General features: G+C 42.3%; 1 protein-coding gene across 1 annotated transcript in view; it reads left to right on the top strand.

Annotated features, from left to right (window-relative positions):
• The first annotated feature begins 7,256 nt into the window (after positions 1-7,256).
• The window catches only part of myo7aa (myosin VIIAa), a 71,814-nt gene continuing 64,552 nt past the window's right edge, over positions 7,257-14,518 (top strand). The window contains exon 1 of the mRNA XM_030744374.1: positions 7,257-7,370. Within this exon, the coding sequence (XP_030600234.1) occupies positions 7,272-7,370 (99 nt within the window). The 5' untranslated portion in view covers positions 7,257-7,271. The remainder of the gene's footprint in view (positions 7,371-14,518) is intronic.

The following is a 14,518-nucleotide window of genomic DNA, read 5'->3' as shown; positions in this document are numbered from 1 at the left end:
CTCCCTCAGTATCACAAGCTTTTATATTCTTATCTTAATTTGCACATTACAGCATATATTTCCTGAACTGGGCAACAGCAAAAGGTCATGTTGATGTTAGTGTTTCAGCACAAGCAGCTAATGTGAGCAGTAACAGTATCACTGTGTGTGTGTGTGTGTGTGTGTGTGTGTGTGTGTGTGTGTGTGTGTGTGTGTGTGTGTGTGTGTGTGTGTGTGGAGCCAGAGAATCACACTGAAAATACAATATCTGATACGTCACAGTCTTTCATACAGCACAGTGAGCAGGTATGGAGAAACAGTTGTTTTAGGATATGTGGCTCTTTGGTGTGAGTGATACAATCTCATCACAAGGGAGTAAAGTTCAGCATGAAGCTCACACCTCAGTTGTGTAACATTATAATGCACATAGGAAGAATCAGAGAGGGTGGAAAGCACGCAGTAAATTCTGTTTCTTTTCCATGATTGTATTTCTCACTGCAAATGTTGGGACATTGCATCAAAACCATTAAAGCAGCCGGTGCAGCCAAATATTTTTAAATGAGCTGATTTTGAGTTAAATGATTCCTTCTTTTGAAAGAGCTGCGGGTACTCAAACATGCTTTCATTTCAGACGCCATAATGCACGCTGTATTTGTCCTAATATGTTATTTATTCTGTGTTTGCATCTGGTCAGAAATGCTGAGGCTCATCTTTGAATTTGCATCATTATAAACTAAATCACAGCACTCAGATTCAGTCGTTACCTGATTATGTGATCACTGATCGGGCAGGCTCCTTCACAGCTCGAGGGACTTGTTCACTTCTATGTGCCGACCAGGTCACCACAATGCAATATTTCAGATTGTGTCACAAAGTAAAAAGATGGAAACCAAAGTTTTTGTAGCTTTAGCCTTTTTCTGCTCATCTTTGGCATCCAAAGATCTGCACGTTGCTTTGGAGCCGTGTTTATTGTGAGCCAAGGATGCTGAACTCTGTAAATATGGCAGTCTCACTGTTGCTGAATGGAGAAAACAAAGATACAAATGCTGTTCAATCCCACATAACATGGGACACCTGCTCCCCCATAGGTGACAGCGACTGCTGCTGCAGCTTCCCTAATTGCAATGCATGAAAGTTTTTATGCTTACAACATCATCATTTAATTTCCCATCCCCCAAACAACAACACAACAAGAAAAGGAGCCAAAAGGCTTCTCACACTGGAAGTGTGTCCAGTCTCTCTCTGGTGCGGCTGTCCTGGAAAGCTACCCATAACCGATTGGCTTTAGGATCCATATTACTGCACAGCTGTCCCATTAAAGGGTTTTAATTTAGCCAGTGTGCCTCACTCAGTGGGGGGTGGGCAATGTCTCCCTCAGGCCTATCAGTAGGCCATGAAGGGCAGGCAGGAATTAGATTTAGGTCCACAGATTTTTTGCCAAGCTCTGGTTATTCAGGCTAATAAAGTTTAGGTGAATGAAGCATTTATGTCTGTCAGATGAGAGCTGTGTCCGAGAATTTCTGCAGTTTTCCAAAACCAAAACTTCCACACTTTGTTCTGATAAGGAGAGAGAGATGAACTTTACAGAGAAATGCAGATACTGTGAAAAAAGTGAGCCTGAGAGCGGCGTTCCATGTTTCTGTTTTCATACAGCTTTTAATTCTCTATAAACATCAGCCTCCTCTTCCTGCTCTTTCTTCTGCACGTTTCTCTGCGTTTACTTCCTCACAGCCACCCCGATCATCATCTCTCTGTTCGAGGGTGTTTCACGTCCACTGTTGCTTGTTTCTTGCTCATGTGTGTTAATGCACAGCTATAAAATGTGATACGTGCAGACATACAGGGCATGACTGCACACAACCCCTGTCCCAGATCCCTGCTGGGGTAATTAGATGCTGAAATATTGATAGTGTGTGTGTGTGTGTGTGTGTGTGTGAGAGAGAGAGAGAGAGAGAGAGAGAGAGAGAGAGAGAGAGAGAGAGATGCACGTGATGGTAATTCTTTCTGTTATAATTAGACCATTTTTGTGACCTTTAAGTCATTGAAGGATTAGCAAAGGTCAGTCAGGGAGAGAGACAAAAGAAAGTTAAATGCAACAATAGCTGTTGATGTCATGGCGTAGCTTTGCCCTGATCTGATGTTTAAATGTACTGAGACTCCTTTCATCACTGCTGCTTACAGTTTATTCCACTAGATTTATGATTTAAGTATTTACTTTGTATTTGGATCCTTGTTAAGGGATTCTCTTTCTTTCAAAACATTTCACGATTTTACCCACTTACTTTTAAAATGATTTCCATATTTTTACTCGTTTAAATATTTGTGAGACTAAAAAAGTTCAATAATAAGTATTAAAAGACAAACACAGCACTTTATGATGACATTTTATTCACTCAGAGCCCCAAAGCCTGGAAAAACTGAACAAAATGATGAAGAACAAAACTGACATTTCCTACATTTTTATTTTGTATTAATTTTGATTGATTGAATTTAGTTAGTTATAATAAAGCCAACTCAGCATTTTCAGAAACATTATGAACACAAAAACATAAATCCCTAATGAAAATAATCATTAGTAGCAGTTCTACGCAAAGTACTTCAAATTACTAAATACAACAGGAAAATCCTGATTTCATGTTAATAAATGAATAATGAAAAATACAGTAAAAAATATGTAGTCCGACCATCACAGGGCATTTGTGTACTTAATGCTTTAAGTGTATTAACCTGACTGTACTTGTATACTTTAACTTGCATTGTTGCAGAGACACATTGATATCTTCACTTTGGTCATGCACCTGTGCCCAAAGAGGAAAGCTTGCAGACTTTGTGGCTGTAAACCCTTCTGAAAGGTGCACACAGTGTATGAGCTGAGAGATGATTGTTAAAGAAAAAATACAAACTCACTAAAGTCCATTAAAACACCCATTAGAAAACACACTGATTACTACAGCTGCAAAGTCAAAACTACCGTTAGTTGTAGTTTTGCTTAAAAATGCTGAATATCATAATTAAGGAAAATGAAGTGACGAAAAGCAAGAAATCAAATATCATCCTGCTGATTTGCACTAAACACCTGAGTTACTGGAGAACCTTTTAGGTCTTTAAGGTCAACACTCTGTTTATAGCATCGACTCTGTTTACAGCTCTGACTCTGTTTGAAGCTCTGACACTGCAGCGCTGACTCTGTTCACAACTCTGAATTTGTTTGCAGCTCTGACTCTGTTTACAGGTCTGACTCAGTTTGCAGCACAGACTCTGTTTACAGCTCTGACTCTATTTGGAGCGCTGACTCTGCAGCACAGACTCTGTTTGCAGCTCTGACTCAGTTTGCAGCACAGACTCTGTTTACAGCTCTGACTCTATTTGGAGCGCTGACTCTGCAGCACAGACTGTTTGGAGCGCTGACTCTGTTTGCAGCTCTGACTCTGTTTGCAGCACAGACTCTGTTTACAGCTCTGAGTCTGTTTGCAACACAGACTCTGTTTGGAGCACTGACTCTGTTTGCAGGTCTCATTCTGTTTGCAGCACTGACTCTGTTTGCAACACAGACTATTTGCAGCTCTGACTGTTTGCAGCACAGACTCTGTTTGGAGTGTTGACTCTGTTTGCAGGTCTCACTCTGTTTGCAGCACAGACTTTGTTTGCAGGTCTGACTCTGTTTGCAGCACAGACTCTGTTTGCAGCACAGACTGTTTGCAGCTCTGACTGTTTGCAGCACAGACTCTGTTTACAGCTCTGACTCTATTTGGAGCGCTGACTCTGCAGCACAGACTGTTTGGAGCGCTGACTCTGTTTGCAGCACAGACTCTGTTTGCAGCTCTGACTCTGTTTGCAGCACAGATTCTGTTTACAGCTCTGACTCTGTTTGCAGCATAGACTTTGTTTGGAGCGCTGACTCTGTTTGCAGCACAGACTTTGTTTGGAGTGCTGACTCTGTTTGCAGGTCTCACTCTGTTTGCAGCACTGACTCTGTTTGCAGCACAGACTGTTTGCAGCTCTGACTGTTTACAGCACAGACTCTGTTTGGAGCACTGACTCTGTTTGCAGCACAGACTTTGTTTGGAGCACTGACTCTGTTTGCAGCTCTGACTCTGTTTGCAGCTCTGACTCTGTTTGCAGGTCTCACTTTGTTTGCAGCACTGACTCTGTTTGCAGCACAGACTTTGTTTGGAGCGCTGACTCTGTTTGCAGCTCTGACTCTGTTTGCAGGTCTCACTCTGTTTGCAGCACTGACTCTGTTTGCAGGTCTCACTCTGTTTGCAGCACTGACTCTGTTTGCAGGTCTTACTCTGTTTGCAGCACTGACTCTGTTTGGAGCGCTGACTCTGTTTGCAGCACTGACTGTTTGGAGCGCTGACTCTGTTTGCAGCACAGACTGTTTGCAGCTCTGACTGTTTACAGCACAGACTCTGTTTGGAGCGCTGACTCTGCAGCACAGACTTTGTTTGGAGCGCTGACTCTGTTTGCAGCTCTGACTCTGTTTGCAGGTCTGACTCTGTTTGCAGCACAGACTCTGTTTGCAGCTCTGACTCTGTTTGCAGCACAGATTCTGTTTACAGCTCTGAGTCTGTTTGCAGCATAGACTTGTTTGGAGCGCTGACTCTGTTTGCAGCACAGACTTTGTTTGGAGCGCTGACTCTGTTTGCAGGTCTCACTCTGTTTGCAGCACTGACTCTGTTTGCAGGACAAACTCTGTTTGGAGCTCTGCTGTAACTGAAGCTTCACTGCATTTCAAAGAGAAGCCCAAACACAGTGAATAATGAGGTTGAGCTGTCACAGCTGTTACATGTCAAAGAGTCAAAGGATCAGCCTGAAGTTTCATTAAGAGGAGCCTGAATAATTAACACCCCCACCACCACCACACACACACACACATACACGTGCTCACACACACACACACACACAAACACTATTTGCATGTGTGTGACCTGAACTAAACAAAAGCTGAGTACTGAGGTGTTCAGGTGTCTCTGCTGTGTGTGTGTGTGTGCGTGTGCGTGTGCGTGTGCGTGTGTGTGTGCGTGCGCGCGCGTGCGTGCTTGTGTGTGTGTTTGGCATGATCTTAGGTGTCCCTTCATTCCTCACTAAAAACTCTTGTAGTTGTATTTGGGATTAAAGTTTTTATATATTTCCCATCAGTATTTATAGTATTTCAAACACTTTTTTGTGCCTTCTATGACTGTCCTCTTGTCACACTCTCCCCCATGTTTTTGTGCTATGCAGTCACTGTGATGAGTCCCAACCTCGCCCTTGCCAGACATTCTGGACCTCATTTGACCCAAACTCATTTATTGTGAGTTCATGAGTCCAAAGAATGTACTGCCAGTTTACATCAGGCCTCTTTTCATGATTTTTGGCTGAATTTCATTTGGCATGTTTGTGCAGTGAGTAAGTGGATGTTTTGTTCAGCCATATTGACATGAAACACATCAAACCTGACACAAAGTTTATTTTATAACTTCATTCTGTCATGTCAGGCTGTGTGGCTGGAGGGGTTAGACCCAAAATGCAGGACTCAGCAGAGGGTGAACTTAGGTGGTTTATTTGGAAGATGGAACAAAAAAAGGCAAAAACGAACCTACACTGGGACGGGAGCTAGACAAAAACCGAGGAGGAACAGGGAGACACACAGAATAGGGAGCAATGATGACAACGCGACCAAGAACAGATGAAAACTGAGGGCTTAAATACACAATAGGTAATCAGGGCAAGAGGAAACAGCAGGGCACAGCAGATGAAGCAAATGAGACTAATAACATAGGGGAAGCAAAACTAAACACAAGACTGGCAAAATAAAACAGGAAGTGACTAACCAAGGTACATGCAGACTACATACTGGGAACGGAGACGCAGACTAGTCACAACACTAGGAATAAAACTCAACATGAAAACACAGGAGGTCAAGACAAAATGACAAAACAGACAAGACCATTGAAGCAGGGGAGACAGAGACAAAGGGAACAAGAGCATCAAAACAAACTGGGAAATAACAAAACTCAGGGAAAATAAAACTAAACACAAAACGCTGAGCAGACGGCCCAGGACCATGACACATTCAGGCAGTTGTCCTTGAAGGGAAATTGTATATGTGATTGTGTTGCAGTCAGGTTGTACCAGTCTCTTTTTTCCTGTCCAGATTATTTTTAATTACACATCAGATTCAGTAGCTTATAATGTATTTATACCTATAATGTATTTATAATGATATACATTATAATGTGTTTACTCTGATGATTTACATTTGAATTCTTCAGTTGTCTTAAAAAGTGATTTTTTTTTCACTCTCTTTGCCTTTATTAGGGTCTACAGGTGTCTGCTCATGTCCAGGAACAAGGATAAAAACAAGAGCCATGGTCATTTTACAGCAGGTGACACACACACACACACACACACACACACACACACACACACACACACACACATTTCATAAACTCACCTGTATGTGTGATTCTGTTACATATTTTTCACTCTTGGACTGGAGTTCCCCCCCCCCCCCCCGGCTTTCCTCTTGCCTGCTCAAACTGTTACTGGTGGGTTTTTCTGCCTGAGCTTTAGTCTCATGGGGATTACTCAGCGTGCAAACTGTTCTCATGGTTTGAAACTTTTGTAATATTTAACATGAGCATTCACCATTGTAATAATATGTACTTTATACTACAGAAAATAATGACTATAATAGATCTATGTTAAAAACAGCTCCTCGGCTGCATTGTTCCCACATGCACACACTGTAGGCAGGGAAATCGACCCAGTAGCAGTGTTGTGTGTGTGTGCGTGCACGGCCTCAGCATCGGCCTCTTTGATACTCAGTTAATGTGCTGCTGAAGCGTCTGCTAACGAGCTCTGACAGCATCCCCCTGCTGTGGAGGCACAAACGGGGCGAGCCGGTAGGATGAGCAAACACATTCGATAATACGTCAGCCATCTCTTCTGTGGGTGTTTGTCCCATCACACACACTCTGACCTCATCCGGTCTGCAAAGGTTTAACCAAACTGAAGGGGGCAGGAAGCGTGTGTGTGGGGGGGTTAAAACCACCGTCAGTGGATTTATGTGGGAAAAAAAGGCAGCTGGGGGATTATTTCAGCAGCAGGAAATTTCTGCTTCCATTGTGGAGTAAAGTTTTGGGAATAACTGATTTGGAAGACAACGTTGAAAAGGAATTTTTATGTATATATTCTTTGGAAAAATTCCTTCTTGCCTGAAGTCTGGCCTGAAGATTATGAATTTTTTTACAACGTGAAGGACACTCGCATGCCATGAATGGTATACAGATGTTAATGTGGTAACCATGGCAATGAAAATTAACAAGAAGGGATCTGATTGGCCGCTGGAAGGCTGGGATCCAGACATACGCCGCCTCAGCTACAGATGCACCACCCTCATCAAGGTAAACGTGGGTTTCAGCTGGGAAATGATTTTTTTTTTATTTACAAACATAAATTAATGTGTTCATTAATGACTGTGAAACTATTAAACTGCCATTTATGCACAAATGAAAACTGAGAAACTGGCAATTCATGTAGAACAAAAACACAGGAATGAAAAGTTCAGCTTCACTTTATTAAGGGAGCAAAGCTCTCCAAACCTGCCTGCTGTTTCAGACCTGATCCCTGCCAGACCTGCTGAATCAAGAAAACACATCTGCATCTGCATAAACTAACACAGCATTTCATAAAAAGAACATCAGACCAACAGTCAAACGTGGTGGTGGTGTGATGGTCTGGGGCTGCTGTAATTGATGGAACCGTAAATTTTGCTCAGGTTATGCAGCTCCACGTGTGAATGGTTAGAAAACAAAACAAAATAAAGGTCAAAGCTTTATCTTGAATCAGACTGAGAGGCTTTGACCTCAGTCATGCAGGAAAACCCTCCAATGAGACTGAATTCAAACAATTCTGTACAGCAGAGTGGACTAAAGTTCCTCCACAGAGATGTGAAAGACTCACAAACACTGTACTGCAGTTCTTGCTGCTGAGGAGGCACAGCCAGTCATCAGGATTAGGGTGCAGCTGCTGTTTCTGGGCAGGTTTGGATAACTTTGTTTCATTTCATAAATGAAATCATCATTTATTTAAAGCTGCACCGTGTGTTTACTCAGGTTATTAAGGATCATTGAAAGAGTTCAACACATAAAATTTTTAGGAATATGTATTGATGAATTTTTAAATTTCAAAAAACATATTGATGAATTGACAACTAAATTATCTAAACAGGTTTGCTAATTTTATAGAATTTGACATTATCTCCATCTTGAAGCTCTCATAACCTTGTATCACACCTTATTTGAACGACATTTGAATTACTGCAGTATCATATGGTGCAACACGTATCCAAGCTATCTTGATAAACTGCTCACTTTGCAGAAGAAAGTGATACGTGCCATAACATGGTCTGAGTTCAATGATCCCTCCGATCCTCTCTTTTATAGGCTTCAGCTTCTGAAGCTCACTGAAAGCAACACTTTTCATAATGCATGCATGATGTTTAATGTAGTATACAGACTAAATGAAAGACTTTGCCAACTTATTTCAATAATTTATCCGACCCACAAACACAATACAAGAAGAAAAAATCAGCTGAAGGGGGAAACAGTGCAAACTGAAATGTATGAGCTTTAGCATCACATGCAAAGGTCCAGAGATCTGGAATGAAATTAACAGCACAACACAAAAATCATCTTCTTTAAAGATATTTAATAAACCATTGAAAAATGAACTGTTACAACATTATACTCAGACAAACTCAAATGGCTGCATAACTAACAGTAAAACTGGATACAAAAAATCAGTAAATCATCATCATTTAATAATTATATCTAATATAATGTCTTAATAATATCTGCATAGAAAGTATAAGGATGAATTTCTCACTTTGAATAATTGGGTTTGAATTGGGTGCTTTGTGAATATGGCTGTAAGAAGTATGAAATTAATCAATGTGATAAGGTTTGATAAGTGCAATATCATGTTCAAACAATAACTAGGTAAGGGAATGTACGAGTGTATGTGGAGGATGTGAAATAAGAATAATGTTTTGACCAGATGTTGGTGTGGGGGTATGAATTAACTGTATTGTTCTTGTAAATGTAATGGGTTTTTTTTGTTTGTTTGTTTGTTTTTGGGGGGTTTTTTGGGGGGAGGGGGGGTTCCATTATAAGCTAAAGCAGCTTCTTGGGAGTTTCTCCCTTTTAAGCACATGTATCTGTCTTAAAATATTTTGCAAATTCTGTAAAATTTTGTAAAACAAAATAAATATTTTTTTTTTTTTCTAATATAAAATTAATTTGATGACCTGTTACCAGGTCACATGGTGACTGATCAAACTGATATCACTTCAAACAGGTGCACGTGACCTGAGACATCAGCCTCAGCACCTTAGACCATCTGAAGCATGATTTCATGACGAGTATATTTCAAATTTACTGTCGGCCCACGTGTCTGCTGTACTGTTATAGTGATCTGCCATTGATGAGCTTTCTTTAAATAATTGTTCGGTCCATGCTCACTGCTCAGCTCACTGATGGTGTTGTGAGAAGTCCATCAGGTATGTGGTGAGGGTCAATGATCCATTTATCTATCATACATCTGCTGATTTCAGGACGAATGAACCACTTTTTTTTGCATTTTTGGCCACAGCGGCTTTTATCGGCAGTGGAGAAAGACAGGAAATGAGGGAAAGATACAGGGGAAGACACGCGGGCAAATTGGCGACAGGCCGGGACTCGTTGCGGTGCAGGCGGCAGCTTCACCACTAAGCCACCGGGGTGCCCCAAATGAACCACTTTGACGTACCCTCACATTTACACCAAGGGGAATCCATGTTTGAAATCCAGCTGAAGATCAGTCATCACCCACTGAAGCATCACTTTCCAAAATTCAGCCTCTCCCTTTGACCTGTGCGTCCTTCTTGCTTCCCCACCCACCCTCACTTTACCACTCTTGTCCTGGGAACGATATCAGGGAGCGAGTGAGAGCAGCTCAATCCTGTTCAAATGAATCAACCCTCAAACTAAAATCTAAGTCTACTGTGGCCTATGCCTAAGTCCAGGCTGTTTGATTTGTGATGCCATAATTTCCAAGAGTTTGACTGCTGTTGAGCAGCGTGTCTTCTTATAAAGCCTCTGATCATCAGGCGACCTGTTTAAAGTGCGCTTCAGTTCACAGACTGTGGGAAACTCTGGGATCTATGAAGATGGCCTTGTGATGTGGGATCATTAGAAGCACATCCATTTCTTGTGGTTGGCTGCACACAGTAGAGGTGGGCATGAGCTGAGCAATTATTTAAAGAAAAACAAACATTTATGGCAGATTGCCACGCTGTGGAGTTTGGACTGCACTACCAGAATAATTATACAATATGCAGGGTTGCTTCCCCCCACCTTTGGGTTTGGTAATGGGTCCTGACTGTCATTTGTGCCTTTGGCCCAAATGGCTAGTGGTAATGCCCGAACCAGGCTGGAGGTGAAAGGAGCCATCAAGCTGAAGAAAGAGTCCTGTCTGATAAGCTGGAGGAGGTGGCTAGGGAGATGAAGCTCTGGGTTTCTCTGCTTAGACTGGTACCCCCATGACCAGGCCCTGGATAAGGGGAAGAAAATGGATGGACGGATGGAAGGAGGGACAGATGGATGATGATGGATGGATGGATGGACGGACGGACGGATGGATGGATGATGGATGGACGGATGGATGGATGGATGATGGATGGACAGATAGATGGATGATGGATGGATGGATGGATGGATGGATGGATGATGGCTGGATGGATGGATGGACGGATGGATGGATGGATGGATGGATGGATGATGGATGGACAGATAGATGGATGATGGATGGATGGATGGATGGACGGACGGACGGAGGGAGGGACAGATGGATGATGATGGATGGATGGATGGATGGATGGACGGATGGATGGATGGATGGATGGATGGTTGATGGCTGGATGCATGGATAGATGGACGGACAGACGGATGGATGGATGGATGGACGGACGGACGGACGGACGGACGGACGGACGGACGGATGGATGGATGGACAGACGGATGGACAGACAGATGGACGGATGGAAGGATGGACGGACAGACGGATGGACAGACGGATGGACAGACGGATGGATGATGGATGGACGGATGGACACTGATAGCAATAATGACCACACTGCTGCTATCATACAGAATTTGAGTGCTAATTTAATGGTTCATTTCACAGCTGCTTTTAAAATAAGTCAGTATCAAATACTACACAGCATAAACTTTAAGCTTGACATCAAAATAATACCATCCATTCATAAGATTATATTATATTAAAAAGATCATATAAATGAGTAACTCCTGAGTAATGATACTGACAATAATTTGATTTAAACACTTATATTCACATTTTAATATGCTGTCATTTACAAAGTCACTGAAAGGTTCTTGTTTAGGTCACTGTGATGGAGCTTGTTATTTGTTGATCTTTTCATTCACTGAACAACCACAGAGTGTGTGCGCATGTGTGTGTTTGTGTGCTTGTCAGCAGGGTGAGTCCATGTAGCACCAAAGAATAAACACACTTGCTTGTTTCCTTTTTTCTGTGAAGGACAGCAGCCAAACATCCATCCTTGTATCTGCTCATGGAAGCAGCCAAACTGAAACCAGCCACTGTGATCAACTACAAGTCAGATTTCTTTACAAACCATGCCTGCTTGAGTTTTGGGAGAGCAGTGTTTTGTTCATGATCAGCAGCAGAGGGCAGAGCATCACTCACAGGCAGACACTGGGCCATCTGTAGTGGTGACATGATGCTCACAGAGAGGGTAACAGGATACCTGAAGCTGCAGGTGTAACCTCAACAGAGTCTTAAAAAGCCTCTGTGGACGTTAAATCAAGCTAGAATAACTGTGTAGACATGTACACTTGATGTGATGAAATACTGAAAGTTCAGTTAGAGACCAGCTGATGAACAACGCCATTCATTACTCAGTTTCCCTCAGAGCTCGGTGACGATCACAAACTCAGTGAAAAGAAGAGTGATAATTGACTGAATTAGCCAGGACCCGTGAACCTTTATGGCTCCACTCAAAGGTGCAACATAACAGAACAATCACATCACTCTCATTTCAGCATTCCCACATGTATTAATGTTCCTCTGGAGTCACTTTATACATCTGTCTCGGATGTTTTTATTGTATTTATTTGATTGCACAGGTGTAACATATACATGCATAAGCCATTTTAATTGTAGGACTCTAAGACGACTGTTTATAGTCATTGTATGAGCTTCAGTACTGTTGCTCTCTTAAAATTTGTGTCAAATCCTCTTTCCAGGACATTCATTTAGCTTTTGAATTCCCCATTAGAGATCAGCATATTATAGAAATCTGATGTGATGTCTTTTCTTAAGCTATTTTTAACAATCACTTTTTCCAACACTGACTGGGGACATTTATTAAGATTGCTTAGATTTACTTTCACAAAACGTCTCACCTATATTTAAGTGTTTTTTTTTTTAATCAAGATTAAACTGAGATTGTAATTCCCCAAAGGACATAAACATGTCAGACTGGAAAATAGAGGTCATTAATCCTGTGGATATCCATGTTTTGAATTTGTATCTGCGCTTCCTGGTGCAAAGAAGCCATGACAACCTCAGGAGGTCTCCCGCCTGGAGAACTGGTGCCAGGAGAACCACCTCCTGCTCAACGTCAGCAAAACGAAGGAACTGATCGTGGATTTCAGCAGGAAGCAGCAGAGGGACTACCATCCACTTGTCATCAGTGGTGCTGAGGTGGAAAGAGTGGACACCTTCAAATACCTGGGAGTGACCATCTCACAGGACCTGTCCTGGACTCATCACATAAACATCACTGTGAAGAAGGCCAGACAGCGTCTCTACCTCCTCAGGCGGCTGAGAGACTTCAAGCTCCCACTCAAGGTGCTCAGGAACTTTTACACCTGCACCATTGAGAGCATCATGCGTGGGAGCATCACCACCTGGATGGGAAACTGCACCAAGCAGGACTTCATGGCCCTAAAAAGGGTGGTTCGTTCAGCTGAACGGACCATCAGAACCACCCTCCCCAACCTGCAGGACATTTACACCAAGCAGTGCAGGCTGAGGGCCATGAAGATCCTAAAACAGCCCAGCCACCCCGGACACTCTCTCTTCTCCCTGCTCCCATCAGGCCGGCGTTACCGCTGCCTGAGGGCTAAGACTGAAAGGTTGAAGAAGAGTTTTTACCCACAAGCCATCCGTCTGCTCAACTCTGAGCCCTAACTGGACCATTATTGCACAGTGTAAATATTATAATTTATAAAAGTGTGCATAGTGTATAGTATATAGAGTATAGTGTATAGTATATAGAGTATAGTGTATAGTGTGAATTACTTTTTTTTATTTTTATTCTTCTTATTTATATGTGTGTGTATATATATTGTTGCAGGTACAAAATACATTTCACTGTGCATTGTACTGTGTATAACTGTGCATGTGACAAATAAACACTATCTTAATCTTATCTTAATCTTAAGGTGTACCTTTATCCACAACCTGCAATGTCACTGGAAGACCAGTAGGGGGTGCAGAGGGGCACAGCATTAACCAAATATGTATTTGTTAAGATATAACATTAGCTTCTTTCTTCCAAAATACAAACACACCAGCTGGGATTCAGTGTCAGTAACATGTTACCTGCTCATCTCAGAGCTTTCTCCTTTTTTGTCCCGTCTCTCCATAAAAGCAAAGTTTAATGGTTCAGCTGCGCACAGACAGCAACAACACGCTTTCCTCCATCTGTGGTCATCAGCGGCCCCCAGAGAGTCTGAGCTGATGGTTTTCACAGTTTCTGTAGTTGCACCGTGTGAAAACTTTACTTCATGCTAAAAGGACTGCTTCTTACATCCTGCTTTTCTACACAGGCACTCGGAGCACTTTCTAACATTCACACTTCACTGAGTGCATCAGGAGCAACTCGGGGTTCAGTACCTTTGGGTAGAGCCTGGAGCAGTCGGGGATCGAACTACCAACCTTCCACTTAGTAGATAACTGAGCCACAGCTGCCCCAGCTAGACATACCAGCTTATTGCACTTTGAAAGTTAACATTAAGTGTTGTGAATTTATTGTTAAAATATTATTTTGTCTGTCTGTCTGCTGTGTGTCCCTGCTTTGTTTCTTTGTCCAGGCAGAGCCGCAGAGTGTTTGTTCACTGAAGCAAAAAGATTTTATGGCACAATTATCACATCACCATATTTCATCCTGTGACCTTTGATTTGCCACTCTGATCTAAATGCAAATGGGGTCGTATACTCACTTAATAGATGTCTCGTCCACCTTAGTCTTAAATGATTGGATTAATCAGGATTCCTGCAATGAGGAGGCTGGTTTTTATTCCCATCCAAATGTTAGGAGACTGTGGAGATGCACTGACACTATGTTGGCTGAGTGGTTTGTTCTCTTTCCTCTCAGCAGGAGAGTTCTGGCTTTGTGTCCTTCTGTCTGGAGTTTGCATGTTTTCCCTGTCACTGCTGTGTGGGACTTTGTTCTGTAAGCTCTGGT

The sequence above is a fragment of the Archocentrus centrarchus genome, chromosome 13 (genome assembly GCF_007364275.1).
Source record: "Archocentrus centrarchus isolate MPI-CPG fArcCen1 chromosome 13, fArcCen1, whole genome shotgun sequence".
Lineage (NCBI taxonomy): Eukaryota > Metazoa > Chordata > Actinopteri > Cichliformes > Cichlidae > Archocentrus > Archocentrus centrarchus.
Note: the sequence above shows the minus strand (reverse complement) of the source record. Positions and strands in the feature narration are given on the sequence as shown.